Raw genomic sequence first — 14,620 nt, 5'->3', positions numbered from 1 at the left:
TTGCGCAATTTTGCATTCCCACCTGCAATGGATGAGTGTTTGCCTTACTCCACATCCTCTCCAGCATAAGCTGTCATTGGTATTTTGATCTTAGCCATTCTGACAGGTATTAGATTATATCTCAGAAATGTTTTAATTTGTATTTCCCTGATGGCTAAGGATGTTGAATATTTCCTTAAGTATCTTTTGGTTATTTGAGATTCTTCTGTTGAGAATTCTCTGTATAGTTTTGTATTCCAATTTTTATTTGCATTATTTAGAATTTTAATGTCTAATTTCTTGAGTTCTTTATATATTTTGGAGATTATTCCTTTGTTTGATGTGGGATTGTTGAAGATCTTTTCCCATTCAGCAGGCTGTCCTTTGTCTTACTGAACATGGTTTTTGCTTACAGAAGCTTCTCAGATTCAGGACATCCCATTTGTTTATTGTTGCTCTCAGTGTCTGTGATGCTGGGGTTATATTTAGGAAATGGTCTCCTATGTCCATGCATTGAAGAATACATCCCATTTTTTCTTCTATCAGATTCAATGTGGTCAGATTTATATTGATGTCTTTAATCCATTGGGACTTGAGTTTTGTGCATGGCAATTCATATGAACCTAATTCAGTGTTCTATATGGTGACATCTAGTTATGCAAGCACCATTTGTTGAAGATACTTTCTTTTTTCCATTCTGTAATTTTAGCTTTTTTGTCAAAAATCATGTGGTTGACAGTTGAATTGTTGAGGCAGACTAATGGTCCACTGTGGCACCAGGATTTATTCCTACTGCATGTTCAGGTTTTGGGGATCCTTAACTTTTTGGATATATACTTGCTCAGCCTAGATATAGTAGGGAGGGCCTTGGACCATCCCCAAAGCAATGTACCTTACCATCCCTGAGGACTGGATGGGGGTGGGGTATGTGGAAGGAATGGGAGGAGGGAGGGGGTGGGAACTTGGATTGATATGTTTAAAAAATATAATAAATAAATAAATAAATAAATAAATAACAGAGAATGAAATAAGGAAACAAAATGAAGACCATTCTAATATGTTTATTATTCTGCTCTTTTACAGTCCACTTTATCATGATTTTGTGGAATATAAATATTGTTTTATATATTTCTGAGCTGGAGCAGAACTGGTGATTTCATATGAAACAAAAACATATCTTATGTGCATGTTCTTGACATACTATTTCAAAAATAACTTATATTAACCTTACTCCCTATACAGGTTGTCACTGTTAAGCCCAATGGGGAAACTCAACCACACTGCAAAGATCCAAGTTACTGAGTTTATTCTCCTGGGACTCACCTCCAGCCCCGGCCTAAAGGCACCACTCTTTGGAATATTTTTAATCATATACTTGGTCACCCTGGTGGGCAATCTGGGCATGGTTATTCTGACTCATTTGGACTCTAAACTACATACTCCTATGTACTTTTTCCTGAGACATTTATCGATCACTGATCTTGGTTACTCCACAGTTATCGGTCCAAAAATGATGGTAAACTTTGTTATGCAGCAAAACACCATTTCCTACACTGGGTGTGCTATGCAGCTGACATTCTTTGAGATTTTTATCATTACTGAACTATTTATTCTTTCAGCCATGGCCTATGATCGTTATGTAGCCATCTGTAAACCTCTTCTCTACGTGACTATTATGTCAGGGAAAGTGCGCTGGACGCTGGTACTGGTACCCTATCTGTACAGCATGTTTGTGTCACTACTTCTCACAGTTAAGCTATTTACACTGTCCTTTTGTGACTCTAATGTAATCAGTTATTTTTATTGTGACTGTGTCCCTCTGATATCTCTGCTCTGTTCTGACACACATGAATTAGAGCTGATCATATTAATTTTCTCAGGCTGTAATTTACTCTCCTCCCTCTTGATTGTTCTCATATCTTACATGTTTATTTTTGTGGCAGTTCTCAGGATGAACTCAAAGGAGGGGAGGTCCAAAGCCTTCTCCACATGCAGCTCTCATCTGACAGTGGTGGTTGTATTCTATGGAACTCTGCTGTTTATTTACCTGCAGCCCAAATCCAGTCATGCTTTTGATATTGATAAAATGGCCTCTGTGTTTTATACATTAGTCATTCCTATGCTCAATCCATTGATTTACAGTCTAAGAAACAAAGAAGTAAAAGAGGCCCTTAAGAGAACTTTTACTCATGAATTCAGAATCCACACTTAATACCTCAATATTCAGTCACACAGTTTTCATACTTTGTCAGACCGTGATACACATGAGATCATTTAATAGGAAAAGTAAACAGCAAGTTTAAATCTCTTCATAAAGAATTCTCTCTATGCAAGCTCCTGCTTCTTTTCCAACTCAAAAGAATAAAACACACAACACTAACTAATTAAAATCTTCAAATGCTATTCAAGGTCACACTGGAAATTAAAGCTTATTATAGTGATATTTCATTTATGTTTAATAAATAAATCCTGTCTGAAAGTTAGAGGGTAAAACTAAGCCACTAGAGGCCAGGTAGTGGTGTCACACTTCTTTAATCCCAGGATTTGGGAGACAGAGGCAGATGGATCTCTGTAAGTTCAAGGCCACCCTGGGCTATGTAAGATCCATGTGGAAACAGATCCAGGTGGTGGTAGTTTACACCTTTATTCCTAGTACTAGGGAGTTAGAAGCCTTTAATCCCAGCAATAAAGGGATTGTAAAACAGGAGGAGACAGAAGCTCAGGGCTCAGTCTGCACTTGCCCAGCCTTAGAAGAAGAGGTAAGACTTCTCTAGTGACTTGACTGTTTTGCTTTTATGATCTTTAGCTTGAACCCCAATATTTGTCTGAGTTTTTATTATGCATGCTATAGTTTATAAATATGGAAAATGCAGTTTTTGTTGTTTCAGCTTAGTCTTTGCTTTTCTGTTGTCTTGTTTTGCTTTGCTTTGTTTTGGTTATGGGTTTTCAAGACAGGGTTTCTCTGTGTAGCTTCAGAGTCTGTCCTGAAATTCACTCTATAGACTAGGAAGACCTCAAATTCACAGAGATCCTTCTGTCTCTGCCTCCCGAATGCTGGGATTAAAGACATGCACCACCACTGCCCAGCTCAGCTTGGAGCTTAATTTTTAAAAAGGAAAAATCATTCCTAATTAAAATGAATCAATGCAAACTATAGACTTAGTGATATATAATTTACAGTAGTCATTGAGCATTAAGGTTAAATAAGATTATGCCATGAAGAATATGCCAGCTAAAGAGGAGTTAAGAAAAAAATGTAATGACAACAGAAAATTATTTTTTAAATAAAAAACTAAGCTCTAAGTGTCAAACAAAGGATCAGACTTCATAATGAAGTATCAATCAACGTAAGATAATATTTTATATATTAAGGAAAAGTTGTACATCGAGGAAGAATTTTTTTAATTGGACACAATAAAGAGTTCTCATGAATAAGTTTGGGTTTATAGTCTAATGTTGCAATGGTTTATGACTGAAAACCTCAAATGAATAATGGTCATCTGACCACGTACTGCTTCATGATAAACATTTTTTTAAATATGTAATGGTGGTTATGTAGGAATGATAACTGGTACTTCAGAGGTCATTGTGAACCATCCTAGGAGTCTTGTTTCCATTAAAAGCTTACATGAAATTGTGTAGAATCTAAAACACTGGTTCTTTCCTATTTCCCAAAAATCAGACAGCCTCAGCTCTTATTTCATAATTTCTTTACTATAAACTCTTCCTTGATGCATTCTTCTCAAAGATGTCTAACTTTCAGCATGGAATAAATATCTTAATTCAGGCATGAAGTTGTGAAGCACAAACAGGCAAAGAAAATTCTGTTAAGGCTTTATCCAAAGTATTGACCCAATTCACCCCTTAATTCAATAAAGCATCTTTGAAATCAAAGTGCAGTTTCAAAGGATTGTTTTCCTTTATAAATCAGTTTTAATTTTTTTTTAAAAAAGTTACTACCACAGGTGTCAACAAAGAATAAAAAATCAAAACGTTTCATGTATGGTTTACGCTGCTTCTCTGGATTAGAGAAAGGTGTCGTGTGTGGGCTAGTTTCTGACCAGGATATGAATGCTTGCTCAATGTCTCCAGATGATGCACGTTCCATGGGACAATTTCACTTGGCAGGAACCAACGGACTTCGGGACAGCACAGAATACTGATGGGACCCCACGGCCTGCATGCTCTCTTCTCTCTTATAATATTGATGATTATCTCGGAGGTTTTATTGTCATTTTGTCAATCATGCAGTGGACAGATGTGATTATTCCTGAAAACCCCATTTTTTTTTCCTCAAGTATCTTCCCCTAAAATTTTTTGGGAATTGATGCCTCTCGGGTTTTTTATTGTTCCCTCTTCCTCCTGTCTTCTCACTCCCTTCACCTTCTTCCCACCCCACCCTCATCCACTCCTCAGAGAGGGTGATGTCTCCCATGGGGAGTCAGCAAAGTCTGGCACATCGCTTTAGGCAGGACCAAGAGCCCTTTCCCGCCCCCTGTATCTAGGCTGAGCAAGATATTCCTCTATAGGGAATGGGCTCCAAAGAGTCAGTTCATGCACTAGGGATGAATACTGGTTCCACTGTTAGTGACCCACAAACTGCCCACGTCTCACAGCTGTCACCCACATTCAGAGGGCCTAGTTCAGTCTTACAAAGGTTCCGCAGCTGTCAGTCCAGGGCCAGTGAGCTCCCACTAGCTAGAGTCAGCTGTTTCTCTTTCTGTGATCAAGCATCATGATGTTGGCCCCTTTGCTCATCTGGGAATTCCAGTTGCCACTTCAGACCCTGGGAACTTTTCTGATTCAGTGCTGACAGGATCACAGACATATCACCCAAATTTCTGTAACTATGTTTTGATCGGGATTGCTATTCTTAAAAATAAGTGCCTGTGTCAATGTTCCTATGTTAGTTTAGTAAAAACAGGATGCACCTGGCTCGATATTTGGTCAAACGAGCAAATAAGTGCTGTTTTTAGTTTAAAAATGTTTTAGGGGGAAAAAAGGCGTATTTGACATATTTGGTTTTGCTGGAGGTTAACATCGGAGGTTGGGAAAGACTTGTTTGTTAGTATGGAGGAACACGCTTGTTTTGGTTGTATAAATAAAGATGGTTGGAGCTATCCGGGACTGGCCACTTATGTGAAAGTCATCCGGTGGTCAGACAGCGCATTTCTTCGTGCCGATGTCCCTTCTTCGTCTCAGGACCTGAACCCAGAGTGTGCAAAACTGAGGCAGAAAAGATTCACAATGCAAATTCGAACGACTCACACATATACAAAAACTTCAGTACAAGAATGGCAAAACGTAATATTCCAAAATGCAAGTACTTATAGGGGATCAGCGGATTATATAAGAAATTTGAATAATTAAATGATCCTGCTATGCCCATGTCTTTGTATTTATACACATCTATTTCACTAGGCCCAGAAAAAAGCAAGTTCATTTAACTACATGTAGGTATACTCTAAATAAAATTAAAAATATAAACTAAAATATACTATTAAATAAAATATTAATCAGAAATAACACAAAATGAATTAACTACGCATTGGTACTATGTAATTTATTTTGAAGAAACATTGGGGTCAATTTAGGGTGATGCAATATTCTGTTTCTTGGTAAATATTTTCAAATGCCATCTATGTACAATAGGCATTTTTATATATGTTTTCTAATTTTTAATATATTTTAATTAATTCTTTGTTAATTTTGTACATGCCCTCTTCCTTTAACTTTTTCCATATCTACCCACCTTGCTTTTCCAACAAATTTGTGTCCTTTTTTTCTCACTTCAATGGAGTTAGTGCTGTCTAAATATTCCTGGATATGTATGTACCTTTACACTGGATTATTGTTGACTTTTGGGGGGCTACACGTTTTAGAAAACTGACCTTTGCTATAACAGAAGCTAACAATTTTCAAGAGCTCCTCTGTTAGAGGTGAAACTTGGTGCCCAGCTCCCCTCTTTGTGCTAGGATTTGGGCTTGCATTATGAGAATTTCATATTCCTTCATGCTGTTCAACTTCAAAGACCTTGTCCCCAGGTAGGTCCCTTCAGTTTTACTTTCTTCTGAGTCATGCATAGAGCTGCCTCTGACAATACTCATATCCTCTTATGCGGACTAATTACGTGTTGGGTATATTTCCTGCCTCTGTCCTAACACCTTCTTCTTTTATATAATTTAACAATATTTTAATTAAAAACCAACAAGCATACAAAGAAGTGTGGTTGGACTTTGACTGAGTAATAAATACTCTAACAACTTTCTTTTTAATTCTCATTGAAATTGCATTCCCTAATAAAAGTAGATACAAATATTTTCATTGTTGCTGCTGTTGTTACTTCTAAGTGATGCGATCTAGTTTTGCGTGGGAATAGATGTAGGAAAAGCACAATGCATATTCTTGTCAAACAACTGCTTTGAAAACACTAACATTGCCATTCTTTGTGGACCTGTAGATGTTGGTGATTTTTCTCAACAGAATGTTGAAGCTGAATAAATAGGAGACATTTGTATCAAAGTAAATGTGCAAAAATTCAAAGCAAAGGCAACAAGATTATTAAATGTCTAATAGGCTTTTTTTTTAAAAATTATTTTTTATTTTTTTAGTTATTTCTCCCTTTTATTAATAATAGATTATTTTCTCTTACACTATGTCCTGATTACAGTTTTCCCTCTCTTACTCTAATTTACGCTAATTAGTAATTACTTGTATTATAATTACCTTTAGATAGTATATTTCCTTATGACATTTTTAGACATCCTTCGTTCTTGACATTTTGGGATAAATTATAAGCATATACCATGGTTTATTATTTTGTTTTTAAGTTTTTCTTGTATTTTTTTTCTTAATTTTTACTAGAGAAAACACATGTCATTTATACAGGGGCCTAGAAGTTGACACAAATCATTGTCAGACACTTTCTGGATAACTATAGCAGTTATTATAAAATGTACAAGACCAGTGTAGGCCCCAAACTAATGTAATTTAATTCGTACGCCCTTTAGATATCATGGATTTGAGCTCTATACAATTCAGTAATACAAGCTCAGAGTAAAGCAGTACAGTACAAAGAAACCTGAGGACCCAAAAGGTGGGAGGATGGGGAGTTCCCATCTGTCCTGGGTATACACTGTGAGACCTTGTCTTAAAAGAGAGAGAAAGTATCTATTTATGAGTAGATTAATTCCTAGAGGAGAGTCTTGTTGTGAAACCAGTTCTAAGAACATCTTCCCCAAGGATGCAACAGACTTCTTATGGATCCTAGTGACACTGGACTTCACATTTTGATCTCAATGTCTTATAGAGCTGAATCAACTCATGAATGCAGCCATGTAGAGATTTTAATTAAGAGCGTGAAGTCCAATGTCTACTCCAGGTTGGTTTAGAATATTTCCTATTTTTATATAAGGACTTTGAATATCCATATAATGTTTTAAACAAAACCATTCTCCCTTTATTTTGGAAGTATGAACTGCTGATAATCAAGTAGCAAAATATTTAAACTAGCTATTTTTTGGGGGATTGTAACTATAGTGGTCAATAGAGGGTGGCATAATGATCAGCCATCATTGTTTTTAAATTAAATTATCCCTGTGTCTCATGGATTAAGTAAATAATTTCATTAAACAATGCAATTTTCTTAGTGAATAGTTTTTTGTTGTTTTATCATTGTTATATTCTCTAAAAGGAAAAATTTATGTTTTGATGATTGCATTTATAAAAGAAAAGTAGATATAACTGGCTCCAAACAAATTACATCCCTCCTTGAGAATGCAAATTTCTCTGGAAAAATATGTTTAATGGGAATGCTATTTCTGCATCACGGTACATGCTCAGAAACCAAGCTTCTAGAAGTTTGAAACAAATAGAACATGGGGAAAAATGGAGGTCACTTACACATCAGTCAGCACTACAAAGTGAGACAGCCTCATGAAGACATTAAAATATTAGATGACATATATACAAATAAATATAGGGTTTTAACATATGCAATAAACTTAGTAGTGAAACACATTTACAAAAGCCATGTATCAGACATTAAATGAGTCTGTCTACAATTTAGCAAAGGGTCTGTTGAAAGGAAACACTTTGATGAGGTATAAGAAAACTGGGTCACATTGAAAAGGGGCATCTGCTAAAACAGTGGACTTTAACTACAGAGACCAAGAACTCTAATTTACTATCATGATGCCTGTTTCATATTTATGGGTAACATTCCCAGGAAGCAACATGCTTTCTGAAATTTGCACTTAGCTCATTTACTTAGTACAGAGAGTTCAGGATAAACTTCTCTGCCTCCTTCCAGCATGTTACAGAGCAAGACTCTGGATGATCTTGGACAGCCCATCATCCTGCCTCCACATTTTCTTGAGTCCTGCGGGTACAGACCAGCACTACCACACACCTATTTTTCTTCTTTTTGTTGTTTTTCCCCTTTTTAAGGTTGTCTCTTACTGTGTGACTGAAACTAGGCTGGAAACTGGCAAATAATTAAGCATCCCCCGCCTCAGCTTCATCAATACTGTGATTATCAGTGCCAACCACCAGACCTGCATTTTCTTTTGATATTAAGCATGTTTTCTAAACGCAAAGCATTGATTTTCAGTGTTCAGTGACGCATTTTTTGGACAGCATATTAAATTTTGTTTTAAAGTAAAAACAGAAATGTCTTGTGGTACAGGACATAATACTTCATAGGCTCACAAGTACCTGTAACACAGACACCACTAACACTTGATTCCCTAAATGCCTAGTAAACATTTTTCAAGCTTGAAATGTACAGTATACTAAAAACAGAGCCTGAATTGCTACATTTTAAAATCATTTCCTATGACAACTCAAACAAATCCATGAATGTTGACCAGATTCTCAAGGATCTCCATAAAATCACCAGTATAGGGATAATCTGTTATTCCCCACTTCACATGATCAAATTCAAACAATATATAGAAGACACATCTTATTCAACTTCTAGCTGTCAAATTTTTCTTTCAATCTCCATCTTTTGCACATTGGCCTACCCATTGTTATCTCACTACAAAAAAAGCCCATAAAAATAACTAAGTGTATTTTATATTCTTTAAATTTTCCTTTTTGGTCCAACATCTAGACTTTTTTTAAAACCAAACAATTCATAATGATCACAACAGCAAAAAAAATAAATAAAATAAAAAATCTGTGCCTCAAATCAAGTAATCAAAATATTTCTTTCTCTAAAATGTCTTCATAATTCACAAATGAGAATAGCAAGTAGGAAGTCCATTTTGAAGTATAACTCTCTACCCAGGAGCATCATATCTAATGACAATTTAGAAAATGCTTCCTTTACTTCATATGCAATGCCTTCCTTCCCCAAACAGATGAATTCACAGCTGTTACATGGCTCCTATAAATACATCTCATGTCACTGAGTTTATTCTTGTGGGTGTTTCAGACCGTCCAGACCTTCAGGTCCCACTTTTCTTTGTCTTCCTGGTCATCTATATGCTGACAGCAGCAGGAAACCTGGGCATCATCACCCTCACCACCGTGGACTCACGACTTCAAACTCCCATGTACTTCTTCCTCAGACACCTGGCTGTCATCAACCTTGGCAACTCCACTGTCATTGCTCCTAAAATGCTGGTCAACTTCTTAGTCAGTAAGAAAACCACCTTGTACTATGAATGTGTCACCCAGCTGGGAGGATTCCTGGTTTTCATTGTAGCAGAGACCTTCATGCTGGCTGTGATGGCCTATGACCGCTATGTGGCCATCTGCAACCCCCTGCTCTACATGGTGGTGGTGTCTCGGCATGTTTGCCTTCTGCTGGTCTCCCTCACATATGTCTATGGCTTTTGCACAGCCATTGTTGTTTCATCTTGTGTGTTTTCTGTATCTTATTGCTCCTCCAATAAGATCAACCACTTTTACTGTGACAATGTCCCTCTGTTGGCATTGTCCTGTTCTGACACCTACCTCCCAGAAACTGTAGTCTTTATATCTGCAGCTACAAACCTATTTTTTTCCATGAGTATAGTGCTAGTGTCTTATTTCAACATTGTGTTATCTATCTTAAGGATCCGTTCAGCAGAAGGACGGAAGAAAGCCTTTTCTACCTGTGCTTCACATATGGTGGCTGTCACAGTTTTCTATGGAACACTGTTATTCATGTATTTGCAGCCTCAAACTAATCACTCCCTGGATACTGATAAGATGGCCTCTGTCTTTTATACACTGATCATCCCAATGCTGAACCCCATGATCTACAGCCTGCGGAACAAGGATGTGAAGGCTGCACTAAAGAGATTTGTAACAAATCCATGTAATTCTTTCAAATCAATGTAACTTTAAAACACCTTTGGGCAATAAAGACATGGATATGATCACTCACAATTGTGAAAGAAAAAGAGACATGGCTGACTTACTGGTTTGAAATCAATCCTGGGCAACAAAAGTCAAGGAGAAAAGCAGAACTCAGATACAAAATAAGTAAATTTTTCTGGTTATAATAGTAACCTACACACATACATGTGAATAACTGCCCTCTGGCATCTGGTAACTAATTTGGAAGAAATGTATCCAAGTACACAAAGATATGGGTCTTTTGTTCTTTGTATTCATTCTTTGAAAATTTCTATTGTATTAAATTTACTCTTATTCTCTCTAAAAGCTCTTATTAGATGTCTTGCACTCTATCTTCCCCTTCCAATTAATTAATGTTTATAATCTACTGAATATTTTGAATTTTAGGTTAACTAACTTGAACGTTGGAGATCAAGTGGGGGAAAAAAGAGAAAGGGGAAGGGAATATAATAATTAAAGAAAGAAGAAGGGAAAAAGGAAGATAAGAAATAAGGAAAGTAAAGATGGGGAGAAGCAAGGAGAAAGAGAAAATATGAGAGAATATATGATTGTGAGGTCAAAGGATCAAAATAGTACAGGACCCCCACTGTATTTTCAACAGATAAAGCCAAAGCAATCTCAGTTGAAATGAAAATATGTAGATTTCCATTAAAACATTTTCTTACCCACAAGATAAGATTGCATACTATGTTTAAAACGTTTACATACTTTATAAGTAATGAGAAACAATTTTTCCAAACAGGAGAATATGTTGATTTGTGTCTATATTCTGCCCTTAGGGAATGGACTGATATGTCATTTTATGTTACTTTATCTTGATGGTTTCCTTCCAAATAGTTCAATATGCAATGTAAAGGTGTCACATGACAGTGAAGAAAAATGACAAAAACTAACTTGAGTAGGAAAGTAGATTAACACGACCAGTGATAAGTCAAGTCTACAAAGGGGCCCTTCATCATGACGTGAACAAGATAGCAATCTACTGCTTTTATTTCTTTACCTACACCTATTACTTTAATCCAAGTATGAGAAAAACTGAGAAGAAACCGAGCAGAGTAGCAATGCAGAAAATACTGGCCAGTATATTCCCTCAAATCACCATAACATATAGAGAAACTATGATAGCATAGAAGACATTAATGAGACAAACTAACTACGTGTCTATTTTGGATGGGACATCTGAACCTAGTGGATACAAAACTAAATTCTGAGTAAAATATGTAATCTATGAATGATAATAAAATATTTGATATTCATCAAGCATACTATTAAGACATAATGTGGCATCTCCTATTTCTCCTGTCATCATATGGGCTTTTATTTTAAAATAAAATCTAGGGCTGAGGATGTCACTGAGCAGGTGAAGTACTTATTCATTATGTATGGAGCCCTTGGTTTGATCCCAGCACAGCTTTGGATGTGAAGTACAGTTCATGAAATGAAACTTGGATTCAGGATGTGTTCATTTTGTCATATGAGTCTGCTGATAACACACAACATCTTTAAAAACAAAAAGGAAAAATGAGGCAAGTAATGCAAAGTCACATAGCAATGCATATGTGTGTGTACATGACACCCCTCTTACATGTACATACACACCCACACAAAATAAAAATCTTAGCTATTGTACCTTACACATGACTGACACTTCACTAAAATTTCAGCTCTCCTGTTTGTGACAGAACACATGAGCAATCCTTAGAATTGGAGATCTGATGAGGAAAACCAAAAGTTTCAACAGGCTTTGTATAAGAAAAAAAAATAAAATCTGTTAATATGTCAAATTTGTGGACATTTATTGACTAGAATAACTCATGAGACCTCAAATTGTAAATAGTATCACTAAAAAATGGGATAGTTTTATGTCAGAAATTTAATAACACACAGTTCACATTTCTTAGCTATGTTGATATGTGTTTTTATTTCTAGATATCATTTTGTTTTTATTTTTTTATTTTACTGTGATTTACCTGATATTTACTTTTATCAACATAAATAGATTTGGAATTGTAGCAAATAATAGTTAATTAATAGTATCATGATTTTCTGCAGTCATAAAGTCTCCAAATTACTTAACATAATTACTTAAATTGCTCTAACATGAAGTTTTCACGTATATTTCCACAGTAATAACTCAGAAAGGAAAAATTAATAACAGTGTCTCATTGCACTTTAACAAAGCCAGTGGGAGAAGGCAAAACTTTTATTTCAAGAGCTTGCTAATTAGGATTCAACAAACCTTACACACTTAAATCATGCAAATAAAAATGTAAAAATTAAAACACTGTAGAGAAAGGACAGATTCTCCTTAATGTGAATGAACACTGGAGCTCCCTAAAAATGCTAAGAATAACTTCTCTGTGCTTGTACGGATGTTGGGTTCAGTACCCTGGCAAAGTGGTTTGAGTAAGAATGTCTCCCTCGTCCTGGGCATTTGAACACTGGTCCCCAGTTAGTGATGCTGTTTGGGGCTGTGCAAGAGGAAGTTAGTACTGGGTCAGGCCGTTATTTTGAAAGCCTCTTTCTTTTGCCAGTTTGCTTTCTGTGTTTCATGCTTGACTTTGAAGGCATCAGCTTCTAGTTTCTATTTTGCAGTCATCTCGCTGCCATGATGGAGTCTTACCCCTCCGGAGTCATAAACTCAAGAAACTTGTTTAATTTTTAAGTTTATTCTGATCATGCTGCTTTACCCCAGCAGCAGGAAAGTAACTATTACACCTGTACAGACCACTTCACAACTCTACCAACCAATGACAGGATTGTAAGAACAGATGTCTTCTGATTGATTACTTAGTGTTCGAGTCAGATCTACTCCACTCACTGAAATATCATCCTTTGTGCTGAAGTGAATTCTGACAATTTTATCTTTATAGTCTGAAAGCAAACAAAAACATCTATTTCAAAACAAATAACTCTATTAACAAAATAAGAATCCCAACAGATAAAAGACACACCTTGAATTTCATATCTCAAATTCACAGTTTCAAGAAAGTAGAAACTAAGAAAACAACTTTTGTAGTAATGTCATAGAAAATAAAATGTGTTAAATTATAAAAACAAGTATACTATTGATTAATATTTTACACTTAGTAAATCATTGCTAATGCTATGAACAATTACAACTAAAATAATAATAATAAGCTTTTCTCTTTGAGATAAAAATTAACCATGAAGAGTCACCTAAAATATAAAGGAATGACCTTTCAACAGCTGTCTCTAATAGGAACCTGATGAATGAATAGTGGTCATTGATTAATTTGTCATCTCTGTAATAAAAGCTACTTCAGGAGCAAGAGAGGCAGGAAAGCAGTTAAGAACACTTCCTGCTCCTCCAGAGGACCTGTGTTTTGTTTTCACTACCAACTAGGAGTTCAAACCATGTGTAACTACAGTTCCTGAGGATCTGATGCCTTCTTCTGAAACCTGTGGGTATTGAACAGACATGGTACACATATTTACATGTGGGCAAAACACTTGAAAACATAAATAAATATGTTTTCAAAGACAAAATCGTCATTAAAAGGGAAGTATCCTGTAGGCTATTTTACTCTTAGCTATTTCAGAAATACTCCAGTATTTACTGTGTACAAAGTATTATTTTAGGTTCTTATGATAAAATCATAAATGAAAGTGACATGATCAAGCAGGCCATTCTTCAGTGACAGGGTCCTCTCCATTCTTTCTGAAACTTCTGCTGTGGTGTAATGATTAATGAAAAAATATGCAAGATGACATGAGAAAATTAGCAGGGTTTAAGAATATGGAGAAGGAGTGTTCCTAGAAAATGGAATACCAGGTGCACAAAACGAGAAAAGAATGAAATTCCAGTGTCTATCAACCAATCAAAAGAACAAACGATCCAATAAAAAAAAATGGAATACAGTCCTAAACACAGAATCTGAGACACTTAAAGAAATGCTCAATATCCTTAGCCATCAGAGAAATGTAAATCAAAACAACTGTGAGATTATCTTACACCTGTAAGAATGGTCAAGATCAGAAACACTGATGACAACTTATGCTGGAAAGGTTGTAGGGTAAAGTGAACACTCCTGCTTTGCTGGTGGAAATGCAAGCTGGTACAGCCCGATTGGATATAAGTATAGTGATTTCTCAAAAAATTAGGAAACAACCTTCCTCAAGATCCAGTAGTATCACTTTTGGGTATATATCCAAAGGATGCTCAATCATACCACAAGGACATGTGCACAGTTATGTTCAGAGCAGCATTGTTTGTCATAGCCAGAACCTAGAAACAACCTAAAAGCCCCTCAGCTGAAGAAAGGATAAG

The 14,620-nt window shown here is 36.0% G+C and overlaps 2 protein-coding genes across 2 annotated transcripts; both read left to right on the top strand.

The window, feature by feature from the left end:
• The first annotated feature begins 1,237 nt into the window (after positions 1–1,237).
• LOC121466495 (olfactory receptor 8K1) lies at positions 1,238–2,191 on the top strand. The gene has a single exon (XM_041680230.1). It carries the CDS (start codon positions 1,241–1,243, stop codon positions 2,189–2,191), a length of 951 nt encoding a protein of 316 aa, XP_041536164.1. The 5' UTR covers positions 1,238–1,240.
• Positions 2,192–9,363: 7,172 nt separating this feature from the next.
• On the top strand, positions 9,364–10,311 carry LOC121466519 (olfactory receptor 8J3-like). Its single transcript, XM_041680269.1, has one exon. The coding sequence runs from the start codon at positions 9,364–9,366 to the stop codon at positions 10,309–10,311; it is 948 nt and encodes a 315-aa protein (XP_041536203.1).
• The last annotated feature ends 4,309 nt before the right edge of the window (positions 10,312–14,620 follow it).

The sequence above is a fragment of the Microtus oregoni genome, unplaced genomic scaffold (assembly GCF_018167655.1).
Source record: "Microtus oregoni isolate MIOR12 unplaced genomic scaffold, Mior012 000033F_ref0000390, whole genome shotgun sequence".
Taxonomy (NCBI): domain Eukaryota; kingdom Metazoa; phylum Chordata; class Mammalia; order Rodentia; family Cricetidae; genus Microtus; species Microtus oregoni.
Note: the sequence above shows the minus strand (reverse complement) of the source record. Positions and strands in the feature narration are given on the sequence as shown.